Consider the following 14,272-nt stretch of genomic DNA (forward strand, 5'->3'; position numbering starts at 1 on the left):
AGGCACTATTTCCTGTAGGCACTACAGGACTGAAGAAGATACATGTGCCCAAGGTGGTGTACTTCACATTCCCTTCCTCTGGGCTTGCTTCATTGTCTCCTATGCCCCATCTAGCAGTAAACCACTTTTCTGTATTGAAATAAATATACAGCTAAAGGGTTTATGATCAATTAAAGAGTATAAAGAACCTATAAAACATAGGAAGGAATAAATATTTGAAAACTAGATTTAAAAAAATTAATTTGTAAGCCTAAGTAACAAAACAATCTTATCTGTTTAAAATTTAAGCAAAACAATTACCAAATAAAGAGTTCATTTTCATTTCTAATAGGCATCATGGGGACAGGGTTATTGTAAATCAACACAAAACATCATTCTGAAGATATCTAACACTTCCAGCCAACTGTTTAGCCACAATAACTGTAGAGTCTTATGATTCTTTCACTGATTTTCAAAGTACAGACCACATACCGTTCACTAATTTGGAAAGCAGAATTATTTCCCCTGAAATCTTTTCATAGTCTTATCAAACATTATGATTTAAAAGGTTGTCAATGTTCTACAAAAACTGTATCTGTGCTCACCCTAATCATTAGGTTTAGTTTGCCTCAGCTAATGAATCTTCATGTGTTTCAGTGCTCTTTATATTTCTTAAGTCTGCATTGTTGTATGCCTTATTACATCTCCAAGTAATAAATATGGTTCAATGATTCACAGGAGAACTAAACATAGTAATGAAAACAGAACTGTAAATAATGCAACTTATAAAAACATAAATTTAAAAATAATACAGGACTAATACAGTCAATTAAATGTAAACCTGTATGTGTCTAAGAGTGACATCATATAAACAGCTGAAAGAACAACTATAAATTAAAAAGTAAGATACTTATTAGGAATTTTTTATATTGGGTTATCAATCTATTTGTTCCTAGCTATGAAACATGGGCAAGATCAGGCCTGAACACATAGTTTTTGTTTCACTTTCAAAGCACAATGACCTGTATGAGCCTTTCCAAGAATAAGTACCAAGTAATAACTTTCCAGAACAAAAATGAAAGCCACAAAGCACCGAGGATTTATCTGAATTTGCATTCCTTATAGGGAAACCAAGTGCAAGTCAAACTATTGCCAAGGAATTCATTATACCAAGAGACTTAATGACAAATATCACACTCACAAACATAAAACAGAACAAGCTATTGGCAAAATGCCTTTATCACATGGACTGGAAAACGTAATGTGAAAGAACAATTACTATTGTGCACATGCTAGCAGATCACTTTACAGCTGGACAAAATCAGTGATGTGTACATTTTGAATCAACAGAATAAGAGAAAGAAATATGCAAAAAATTGGACCTGTTTATCACTGAAAATCCACAAGAGATGAACATCTATTAAGCTACCATATTTTGTCATGTGTAATACATACTTTTTTGTTCAAATGTCTGAGGGAAAAATAAGGATGGGCATTACATATGGGCAGTACTAATCTGTATCTATATAAATGTTTTTAATTCTTTTATTTATGCTTATTTATTTATGTGTTAAAGTATTAGTCAAGAAAGCAATGATATCCACATGCAAAATAACACCCTGGAATATGATCATCAGTTTTGTTTCTAAATATAAATAAATAAATAATTGAAATAAAAAATTAAAACAGGAGATTTTTTTTCTGGAAAGTTTGGACCTAAGTTTTTTTCCTAAAACATGGGTGCACATTATACATGGCAAAATACGGTAATTATTTGTGAGCCATGATGCACCAGGTGTGTCCTTTTGGAGTCTCTGGGCCATACTGGAAGAAGAAGAGTTGTCTTTGGCCACGCATTAAATACACTGCAACACACAACCACAAATATATCCCATAATGTTTTAAGTATATTTATGATTTTGTGTTGGGCCACAGATACCCCAATAGACTTAAAAAAAGAATACTGGCATCATTAATATTAGTATGTCATAAATAAAAAAGGTTATGCCTGGATAACATCTATGCAGAAATTTATTTCTAGGCAACAGGTGTTAGTGAATAATATGTACCTTGACCTTGACTCAATATTAAAAGAAACAGTAGAATTATGAATACAGTCAAATCGAAGTTATGGCCTATTCATCTTTTTTAAATACTAAGTTTTCCTGAGATGTAATTCACATAATTTATATATCTCATGTCACATAAATTCACCCATTTCAAGTATGAAGCATATATTTCCTTTTGATGTATATATCTCTACAAATAGGGAATATAAAACTACCTTTCCACACTGAAGTATGATGAAATAAATATAAGTTTAAAGATGAAAAATGGTATTTAAAGAAAATATTTCTTTACAACACAAATAATAGAGTAAAGATCACCTCTACAATTTCCAGGAGCTTTAGTAACATAACTTAGTAAAATACAGACTATCTCAAATAGCCTGAACCTATCCTTTTAGGGGAAATATATCACAATTTTTAATGTTAAGGAAAATATTAGAATTAAGATAAAAATGTGGTTCAGTTTGTCCCAATTGGTCCTCATCTTTTAATGAGTAATTACAATTATTTATATTTATTTATAAACAAATAAATATATTATTATATTTATAATATAATAATGCTATCCTTTTTTATCCTTATTTCAACAGTGTTCTTGCTATTGTCTTTGCTTTATACATTTTACTGTATGTGCTATTTTTTTTTCTTGAAGTAATTTAAAATTCAAGTGAATGAAAAGTCTTATATGTAACTAATTCTGTGTAAATTTAAAAAGCACACTTGGAACTAACCATAACCATATTTTGTTATTGATGTAAAAATTTAAAAATACTATTGCCTCCCCTGCCCTATTCCGTCCTAATTTTTGTATTCATAAATAGGCACTTCATTTTAGACAAATTCTTCAAGTGAGCTGTGTTCATTCATTCATTCATTCATTCACTGGTGTAAACCAAGACGTTAATTGCTCCCATCTCTGAAGTGACTTCATCCCATAAGAAATTCTGCACATAAACAGGGTGAGCGAAAGTAGTTTTACAGTTTTTTGTATAAATAATAAACTGTGTTTCATGTAATTACAACCATAACCCTACTTTTGCCCCAGACTGCATATATAAACACTCAAGTATCCCAATCTCAATGATCCATTTTTCATGACTGTGGTAGCCCCTTTGAGTAAACTCAGGACAAAAGATCAATCTGTAGGGTTCTCTCATTTTCTCATTATTTCCTAAGTATTAAAACCAAGGCATCCTCTAAAATTTCCAACAGACTGTCCCATTTTTCCTCAGCAAAGGTATTTAAAAAGTTAAAGCAATTTGATGAGAAAATATTTCTTTCATGAACTTCTGCTTCATTTTTAATTTTTTTTATTTAAGTATGGTTGGTATATAATATTACATTAGTTATATTAGTTTCAGATGTAAAGGTTTGTTCTCTTTAATAACCACTTTACAATCACTATTTAGAGTTAATTCTATATTGAACTAGCTACAATATTCACTACTGGTGCTTCCCAATTGCTGTGCTCTTTATTTAAATTTGCCTTTTAATTGGCAGGAACACAGAAAAATTGCATAAAAGATAGAGGTGGTATGCTTCGTCAGCCGTTGCATGTGTGAGAATGTGTTTCTTTAGCACTCAACACAAATAACATGTTGACGAGATAATGAATTTTTGGTCCTATCATTTCAATTCTGATATTTAAAGCAGCCAACCTGTACACTAAGTGAAATGAAGCAAAATGCACAGGGAACCAATAATGATGGAAAAGAAACCAAGACTCAAATCAATGGAGTGGACCAGAAGGAAGAAAGAAACATCCAACCAGAAAAGAATGAAGAAGAATTAAAAAAAAATGAGGAGAGGCTTAGGAACCTCCAGGACATCTTTAAACATTCCAACATCTGAATTATAGGGATACCAGAAGGGGAAGAGGAAGAACGACAAGTGGAAAACTTATCTGAACAAATAATAAAGAATTTCCCCAATCTGGCAAAGGAAATAGACTTCCAGGACATCCAGGAAGCTCAGAGAGTCCCAAAGAAGTTGGACCCAAGGAGCAACACACCAAGGCACATCAGAATTACATTAGCCAAGAGTAAAATGAAGGAGAGAATCCTAGAAGCAGCAAGAGATAAGGGGACAGTCACCTACAAAGGAGTTCCCATCAGACTGTCAGCTGATTTCTCAAAAGAGACCTTATAGGCAAGAAGGGGCTGGAAAGAAGTATTCCAAGTCGTGAAAGGCAACCTGTTTTGTCCCATGCATACGTTTATAATGCCATTTCCTTGTTTTCTCTTCCTTGGACCTACATCCAAGATTGCTCTATCCAGCAAAGCTTTCATTTAGAACGGAAGGGCAGATAAAATGCTTCTCAGATAAGGTCAAATTCAAGGAGTTCATCATCACCAAGCCCTTATTACATGAAATGTTAAAGGGACTTATCTAAGAAAAAGAAGATAAAAATATGAACAGTGAAAGGACTGCAAACTCACAGTTACTAACAACCACACCTAAAACAAAGCAAACTAAGAGGACAGCTAGATCAGGAGTGGAACCACAGAAATGGAGATCACACGAAGGGTTAGCAACAGGGGAGTAGGAGGAGGAGAAGGAGGGAGAAGGTACAAAGAATAAGTAGCAAAGACAGTGGGGAGAAAATAGACAGGGGGGAGGGCAAGAATAGTATGGGAAATGTAGAAGTTAAAGAACTTCTGACACATGGACATAAACTAAGGGAGGAAAATGGGGGGAGGGGGTGTGCAGGGTGGAGGGGAATAAAGGGGAGGAAATGGGACAACTGTAATGGCATAATCAATACAATATATTTTTAAAAAAAGAAAAGAACACTGCAAATAAATAAATAAATGAAGTAGCCAGCCTGAATCTTCATCCTTAGCAGGCAACCTGTTTTGCCCCATGCATACATTTATAATGCCATTTCCTTGTTTTCTCTTCCTTAAAATTAAAAACTTTTTAAAAGACTTCAGTTTGTTTTGTTTTTCTTTAAAGAGTTCAGTTCTTTCAAGCGCAGATTCGTGTTTAGCTTAGGAAAGAATTTTGTCAACATTATCTTTAACACCTCCCTCTATTCTGCTTGTTTCACAAACACTAATTATGCCTCTGCTGGATTTCAGTTCTGTGTTCCAATCTATCATGTCAATTTTATTGGCAAAATTTATCTCAAATTTTCCTTCATTTTCCTGACTCAAATGTGTTCAGTGTATACCCTTTTTTTAGTCCTTCTAATGAAGTTTTTAATTCTATGATTTTACTTCCCAGATTTTTTATTTTACCCATCTCCCTTTCAATTTCTCTCAGCTTCTTTTTCATCTCAGTCTATTATTTTACCTTATTACAGAACATTTCGATCTCCCCTAACTTCAACAAAATTCTCTATACCCTTGGTTTTTATTAAAGCAACAAATAGGGGATATCCAAAATCAATTTCTATTGCCTATAGCATATCTTTTTCAATTACCTATCCCCAATAGATCAAATGAATGGATAAATAACTGTTCATAAATAACACATACAATAGCTCCCAAAATATATTTCAGCCCAGTATGTTATTTTCTTGGACACCAAACAGAAATAAAGAAGAAATTGGTCTTAATAAATTATTTGATTTGGTTATTAATGATATTTAATAGAGGCAGAAAAGAATAAAACCTCACGTAAATAGGTTTAAAAAACAAACAAATGCCACATAAGCCATTTTACATCAAGGCTGAAAAGGAAAAGTCTCCCCTGAATGTCTTCCTTTTTTAGGCAAAACTGCCACTCAGTATTTTTAACAAGAGACCTCAGGTCCTACAAATGTAGTTTTTTTACTTGAAATAATTTTATCCTGTTGTTCTACCTTCCCTGTCTCTCCCTCATTTGTATAAAAGCAGATGAATTAAAAACTCAAAATAACTGTTTTGAATGATCAAAACTAATAAAAATAAATGTAATCACTGTTTTTATAGTACCCAAAAAATAGAACCTCTTATTGAAAGCAGCAAACACATATGAATTAATCCACTCCTCAGAACAGTGGTGTCACAGACTCAGATACAATGCCAACTTTAAAACGCATACATTCATCAAAAAATCAAGCAAAATAATTTGATTTAATTAGTTGTACCTGCTCATCTCTTTGTCTCCACTCTTGCCAATTTTCTTCTCGTGAATCCTTCTTTACTGGGTTTGGTAAAGAAACTTCATGTTGAACATTACAAGTGACATGGGAAGATTTCTGAGGAAGCTTCTTAAAAGCAAGATTCCTGAGCTATGAAAAAAACAAAGAATATTTTAAATTCAGTTTACCAGTCCTGAGTACAAATTATTTTTTCGGAAGTTAAGAAATCAACAATATTTTTACACTTCTAAATACTACTCCAAATACTATTTGTGTTTGTCGCAATCTTTGTGGAATATTAATTTTGCCAGCATTTAAGATGATGCTGGATTTCTAGATGAAATGATTAGTTAGTGAAAATGTATTGCACTCTGTTATATCATTACTTTAGTGATTCTACTTTACTAAGAGGAATAAGTTTACAAGAATATTATGTGCTTTTGGATGTGTATTTTTAAAATGCAAAATAATAGGATTAAAAAGATTAAAGTTTAATAGCTTACAAATTTAAAAGTTTAAATAGTGAGAAAATATATCATGTAATTCTAACAACTACTTTGCTAGCCCTAAAAAATAATAGGGGTTAGTCCTCAAAGTAATACAATAAACTAAAACTGTACTGGCCAAGCACCTTCCCAACAATAAGATTAATCTGAGATGCAAAAATTGAAACAAGAAAGAAATATATTGAGAGATTGTTTTGGATTTCATTGTAGTTCCCCGAAGATATGTTGTAGCCCTAACTCTCAGTGTCTGTGAACGTGACCTTATTTGGAAACAGGGTCTTTGCAGATGTAATCAAGATGAGGTGATAATGAATTAAGGTAGGCCCTAATCCAATGTGACTGGCCTCCTTATCAAGAAGTGAAGAGAAAGATACACAAAGAAAATGCCAAACAACTAACAGAGGCAAAGATTGGAATGATGCAGCTTGCAAGTCAAGGATTGATGGCTACCACAAGAAGCTAGGAAGAGGCAAGGAAGAATTCCACTTTTGAGTCTCAGAGAGAAAACAGCTCTTGTGGACACCTTGGTTTGGACTTCCAGACTCTAGATAAGGGTGTCAGACTCATTTTTACTGGGGGCCACATCAGCATCACAGTTGCCATCAAAGGGCCGAATGTAATTTTAGGACTGTAAAAATGCAACTACTCCTCTAGGGGCAAGGAACTCTACAATTCAGCCCTTTGAAGGCAACCACGAGGCTGATGTGGCCCCCAGTGAAAATGAGTTTAACACCCCCGCTCTAGAACTGTTAGAGAATAAATTCCTGTTGTTCCAAGCCATCTAGTTTTTGGTACTTTGTTATGACAGCCTTAGAGAACTAATAAAGAGGCTTTAAATCAAGGATCAAAATTTTCAATTAATAATCAATATATAGTTCTGCAAAAGGCAGTCATGAGCTACAAACACCCCTTTAAATAGCTGGGTTTTGCTGTGGAAAAGACATAACAAGAGGAGATGCTACTGGAGATGAAGAACTAACAAGCAGACTTGCTTTACAGAAAGTAAAGACTGATAGAACCACAGCCATCGAAGTGCAAAGGGATTGTGAAGCTCCTTCTCAGATACATGATTTCTTGCTCCCTAATGTAAATTCCATTATTACCTTATTTTCTGTTCCTCCATATCACCATTAATTCCAAAAAGAAAGTGGTGGGCAATCAAAAGTTCTGAAAAACTGGAGTTTTGAAAGAATTTATGGTGGGGAAAATATCTTTTAAAGTTATTCTCTGAGGGCATTTAAAAAATATTTAGAAAGCAATGGTAATGAAAATGTAATAGAAAACAAATTGAAAAGGCTTTTTTCCTAAGTCATAGGCCATTATAAAATAAATACAGAAAAAAAACCACTTTTCCTATTTGTCTCATTAAGTGATATTGAAAAAGGTACTTATTATACCCAACTGCTCCTTGTACTAAAAGACAAACACAATGGTTTTTCAGCATTTCTTTTAAAAACAAATGGGCACATGTGTCCTGGCTAGTGTAGCTCTGTGGATTCAGTATGGGCCTGTGAACCACATAATCGAGGTTCAATTCCCAGTCAGGGCACATGCCTGGGTTGCAGACCAGTTCCCACCAGGGGACTCAAGAGAGGCAACCATACATTGATATTTCTCTCCTTCTCTCCTTCCCTTCACCTCTAAAGATAAATAAATAAAATCTTAAAAAAGAGAGAGATGACTATCTGGAGGCTGCCCAAGTGTCCATCAACAGATGAGTGGATAAAACAATGACAGTACATGCATACAATGTAATATAAAAGAAGAAAAGTTTACTATTTGCAATAGCATGATTGACCTGAAGAACATGCTAAGTGAAATAAGCCAGAGTAAGACAAATTGATTTCACTTATATGTGGACCCTTGAACAAACTGAACTAACAAACAAAATAGACAGATTCGTAGATAGAGAGCAGGCTAATAGATCTAGAGGGCAGTTAGGGGGTAGGGGGGATTAAGCAAAAAAGGAAAAAAGACTCAGGGACCTGAACAACGGTGTGGTGATTGAGGGAGGAAGGAGTATAAGGGGCATAAATGGTAATGGAAAAAATACAATAAAAAATAGGATAGGATAGGATACAATAAGATAGGAAAGGAAAAATAAAAATATTAAAATAAAATAAAATGAAAGAGATGATCATCAAATGCATAAAAAGGTATGCTGAGGCTAATCATAGGATTATTGCCTATAATAGTAAAAAAAAAAAAAAAAAAAGGAAACCAGCTAAATGTTTATCACAAGGGTTCAATTAAAATATGATATAGCCATATAATTAAATAATGTGGAATCATTTAAAATAATGAAGATCTTCATTTACTAGTATAGAAAATTGCTCATGGATAATTAAGGGAAAAAAGCCAGTATAAAATTCTATTATATAATCCCATTGTTTGCTCAGGTAAAATATGAATATAAATATATGTGTATTTATATATCTATATATTTGTATGAATTTATACATATATATAAAATATAGCAAAATATTAGTTATATCTGTAGTTATATTTATAAATGGCCTTTGTTTCCTTTTAAGACTTCTTTAGCTTTTGCAAAGAACACATAAGTTTCCACAGTCAGAAAAAAAAATAGAATCATTTAAAAAATGTTCATTACATTAAATTTAAATACACACAAATTGCCCTGGCTGGTGTGGCTCCATGGATTGAGTGCCAGCCTGCAAATCAGGGGGTCACTAGGTCGATTCCCAGTGTAGGGTGCAAGCCTGGGTTGCAGGCCAGGTCTTCAGTGTGGAGGTACACAAGACACAACCACATTAGTGTTTCTTTCCTTCTGTCTCTCCCTCCCTTCCCCTCTTAAAAATAAATAAATCTTTTAAAAAATTAAATACATACAAATTTGCATCCCCATTCATTCAAGTCATATTTACCAAGTACCTATGGACCAAGTACTATAGATACATGAGTGAACAAGATAGTACCTGTCCTCATGATGCTTAGTCTATTGGGAAAGCAGACACAAATAATTACAATTTTTACCTCATTTGCTTCACTCTGCTGCTGCTCCTTCTTTTTTCTTCTTTTCTCTCTCTTTTTCTCATTTGTAGTTGATTTGCTTGTTTGAGACTTTCCAGTATTCCGACCTTTGCCTTTTCCAGGCTCAGAATCAGAGCCACTGCCACTATCCACTTGCAACAGGGCAAAGCGAGAAGCAGTAGTGGGAACAGAACTAAGAACTGCTGAGGCCATTGTAAATATTTTTCTTCTAAAATATTTCTGTCAAGAATAATTCCTGTGGAGGGAGATGAGGAGGCAGGTGAGTAAACACAATCATTATATACATATATTTCTCTGGACATAGGATTTAATAATATTTGGATTCAAACCCACAGTCCTATGGGCAATAACATACTTTTTAACTTAAGACAACCTAAAATTGTGTAACAGAAAATAGGTTTTTGTTTCTTTTATATACTTGTGTGTGTGTGTGTACACACACACATTCCTAAATCAAAATGGTTTAAAATAGAGAAATACATGTTTATCCTCAACTTCCAAAACAGGGGGGAAAGGAGTAGAGAAGGAAGAATGGTCTTATATACAAAATGCTGCCTTAAGTTTGATCCTAGAGATTCCTACTAAGTCATAGAACTAAGAGCAAAATAGAGAACTTAAATTCCCTCAACCAAAGAAAAGTTTTTAAAATCACCTTCCACATTATGTTAGTTCACTAGCCTCAGTGCATCCTACCATTTCCAGCATAAGTATGTGGGAGTGCTTTCAAAAAGCTTTTCAAGAACCTTTTAGACTTAGGATATTAAAAGTCCTCTAGTAATTTCTAACCCAAATTCTATAGCTTTAGAGATGAAGCCCCTTGTGCTTAGAATGGTTAAGTGACTTGCTGGGAAAGTCAAGACCTGAACCTAGACACACTAAACCTGACTGCAAATTCAAAAACAGCAGCTTTGTAACTACTTAGAAAGACTAGGTTCTCTTTCAATTCATAAGAAAACATTTTTTAAAGAAATTGTGAAACTCAGACATTTATTCATTTTTATTTTGAAATGTTTAGGGTATACAACTGAATAAAATACTCTAAGTTTTTAAAAATAATAACTGAAAACTACAAGTACCCAGCACTAAGATTAACAGAACATTAATGCACCCTGTGCCTCTCCCCAACAGAATCCCCCACTCTCTCATCCAGAGATAACTATTATCCTGACTTTTTAATTACTTTTTCTTCACAGTTTTATTGTATTTATCTCAAGTCACAGTGCTCATATCTTAACAAGCTACTATCATTTCCACAATATCCTATATTTTACATGGGTCCACCCTATTCAGTGTGGGAGGAAACTATGCAAAACTGAATACTAAGAGGTGGAAATAATTAATGTCCATTCTGAAAGCTAAAAGCACACTATTAGTTTGTATGTTTTCGGGATGGAGCAAAAATGAGAAGCATGTGTTCAATCTTCCATCTTAACCTAAGAATCCAGCAAATCAAAACAAGAGTTGATATTTGAAGACGTCATGTAGTAGTTATTAAATCAAACTATTTTTATTGTAACACCATCTTTAAGACCTATTCCTCCTGTGCTCAGAAATAATGTAAATTGAGATAAAATATCCCAACATTCAGAGATCATATCACACTGATAAATTACAACTATATATTACAATTATATATTTTTAGGCTTAAATCTTCTTTGCAAGCATGAGAACTGAGGTTTTTTAAATTACTAGGAAAAAAATATTACAAAATGAAACAAATTTCAGACTAAAAAATATTACAGAATACATTCATTCTATTAAAATTCTGTTAAGGTTTAGTGGCTTTGAACACTTTAAGTAAAATAATCCAACTATAAAAATAATCCAATATAAAAATAACTATTATTATATTTAATTTCAATTGTTGGGACTATAAATTGCATTTGGTAGCTGTTCACAAATATTCATTGCCCCTCCCTGAAGGATAACTTAATCATTTTCCTGCTGAATGCAGACATGACCATGTGACTGATTTTAGCCAGTGAAACATAAGCTTTAAAAGCCAGAACATGGTTCAACATGTTCTCTTTTCCTGCTTCTATGATTGTGGAAACATATGATGAGATAGTCTCCATCAATCGGGTCTGATGGAGTCTGAAACCACAATGAAAAAAGTCTCCATACTAACCTGTGATGGATGCAGGGTGGGGCAAAATTAAGTTTACAGTTGTGAGTATAGGAAACAGAGTTTATTCTTGTATTATTATTAATTATTGAATTATTTTCTATACATACAACTGTAATCCTACTTTTGCCCCACCCCATATGTAGCTTGATCAAGAAAACTTCATCTTTTTAAGCAACTGAGATTTTCAGGTTGTTATTGCAGTATAATCTAGCCTCACCAAGACTGACACCTTACACAAATATATTTCTTTTCCATTCTAAGACATATCAAAGTCATGAATTTCATATTTGGATTGTTCTGCATGAGTTAAATGATCACAGATATCTATTCTAAAATCTCTCTCCAAAGCTCATGAAAATTTTCTTTCTATGGCATAGGGCAGAGCTACCTTACCAGTATACCCTCAGATATACTGGTTTCTTTGTCCTGCAAAGAGCCAAGTAAACCCTGGAGAACACAGATACTCTGGGCCAGTCACCACCAGACCCAAGCAGCCTTATCTGATGCTCCCCAGGGGACAACTCTGTGCATATGCTACTCTATAGTTATTTGTCAACTGTGACAAGGGAAGTGCTCAAGCCCCCGGAAATCTACAGACATCTGCAGAATGTACTGTTGCTGATCAGTGTAGATAGGTTATTGGAACTGTTGGAACAGTTTGTATTCTAGGTGCCCAAAACACAAGGCATGCAAAGTATAGACAGCAGCAATTCTGTCAGGAGTGGGGATGTACAAAATCTTAAAGTAAGCAAGGTTCCAAGCAATGGCCTGAGATCTCTACATCCACAAATAACAGATCCCCCCCCCCATCTTCACCTGCCAGTGGCATGCATTTTTTTTCACATGCCTTTATTTTTCTTAAAACCTCACCCAAGAATATGTTTACTGATTTTAGGGAGGGAGGAGGGGAAGGAGGGGCAGGAGGGGAAGGAAGGGAAGGAGAGAGAGAAACATCCATCAGTTGCCTCCTGTATACATCCCCACTGGAGATCAAATCCACAACCTGAAGTAAGTACCCTGACTGGGGAGTGAACCCACAACATTTTGTTGTACAGGAGGTCCACTTCAACTAACCAAGCCATTCAGCCAGGGATACATGCCTTTTTAATGGCATACGATCTAGCTGCAAGGTGACTGCTCAAACAATGCATATGCTTTCTGCAAATTAGAGCTTCATTATTTTAAACACTAGAAGTTGGAAAGTTCAATTGAATTTGAACTCCTTTCATTTTATCACAAGACATTTTATATTATTAAATTTTGATCAGAGAAGATTTTAGGTTCTTCAAAGTTAATTTCAATCGTCATAAATGATCAAATGGCTATAGAATAAAAATGTTTTGTTTTTATTACTTACTAATCCAAACATTTCAATGGAAACTCAATTTGAAGAAAGCGTTATTTAAAAGCCTGGATCAGAAACTGTATACTTTGCCTTTGTAGATATATTTTACTTAAAAATTTATGTTCATGGAAGCAAGCACAATTTTCTCATTGGAATCCCTGAAAAGAATCTGAAATTCTATAAATTCGACATTTAGTATTTTCTATTATATTTTGTTTTACCTATCCTAATTATATGCTATAAAGAAAATGTAATACATTTTTTCCCACCCAGTTCTATATAGACACTGTAGCTCTCCTCCCAGTTTGGGGACAATGGGATACCCATGGTCCTTTACATTAGTAATGCATAAGTCAAAGAGAAGAAAAGCACTAGACAAGAATGCTGACCTGGAGCAAGAATGCCTGGGCAAAACCAACTTGCTGCTTACTATGAGCCCCTGAACAACCTATTTGATCTGTGCTTCCTCATCTGTGAAATTGGGATAACAGTGCCCACTGAGGTGTTAAGGCTAAATTAGTTAATGTACTTTACATACATTAATAGAACAGGAGCCAATACAGCAGAAGCACTCAAATATAAAGATCTACTAGTATTCTTACTATAATTACTAACTGAAATGTGTCTTGGGGTCCTATGAGGCATAGGAGAACTGGCACAAACAATTTTAAAATGTGGCTAAGCATGTCTGACTCTGCTGCAAAAATATTTTGAAACTTAAATCAACACCTAGCCATTTCAAAAGCTAAGGCTTTAATCTTTGACATGAAAGGAAAAAGCTATTTGGCACTGAGAAGTAAGTGTTGAGCAGTGAGCCACTGAAAAGAGTCAAAGACCTAAAGATCACACCTAATATACTGCTGAAGGAAAACACCAATCTACCTGAAACCCAAAAATCATGGTAGGGAATATGTCTTACACAGTGGGCATACAGTGGACAGACAATATATGTTCCTGAATAAATAAAAAAATAATTAAAACACACAAAGACAAAGTAAAGAAAGAGCATTAGAACAAATACTATTACTCCAAGAAAAGAATGACCAACACTCAAAAGACAAAACAAAATAATTTTTCTGAGGGGGCAGCTACCTCAGCAACCCATGTATTAAAATATACTCTTTTAACTTAGGAAAGGGTGGAATGAAAAGGGGGAAGTGCTCA

The 14,272-nt window shown here is 34.1% G+C and overlaps 1 protein-coding gene across 7 annotated transcripts in view; it reads right to left on the reverse strand.

The window, feature by feature from the left end:
- Window positions 1–14,272, reverse strand: part of GKAP1 (G kinase anchoring protein 1) — a 75,936-nt gene that overhangs the window by 56,736 nt on the left and 4,928 nt on the right. For all 7 annotated transcript variants that reach the window (XM_037035806.1, XM_037035808.1, XM_037035805.1 and 4 more), the window contains 2 exons: window positions 9,618–9,870; window positions 6,121–6,264 (listed from right to left, as the gene is read on the reverse strand). In XM_037035806.1, the coding sequence (XP_036891701.1) occupies window positions 6,121–6,264; window positions 9,618–9,827 (354 nt within the window). In that variant the 5' untranslated portion in view covers window positions 9,828–9,870. The remainder of the gene's footprint in view (window positions 1–6,120; window positions 6,265–9,617; window positions 9,871–14,272) is intronic.

Source organism: Sturnira hondurensis, unplaced genomic scaffold (assembly GCF_014824575.4).
Source record: "Sturnira hondurensis isolate 20B ecotype Veracruz unplaced genomic scaffold, ASM1482457v3 Scaffold0022566, whole genome shotgun sequence".
In the NCBI taxonomy this organism is placed as follows: domain Eukaryota; kingdom Metazoa; phylum Chordata; class Mammalia; order Chiroptera; family Phyllostomidae; genus Sturnira; species Sturnira hondurensis.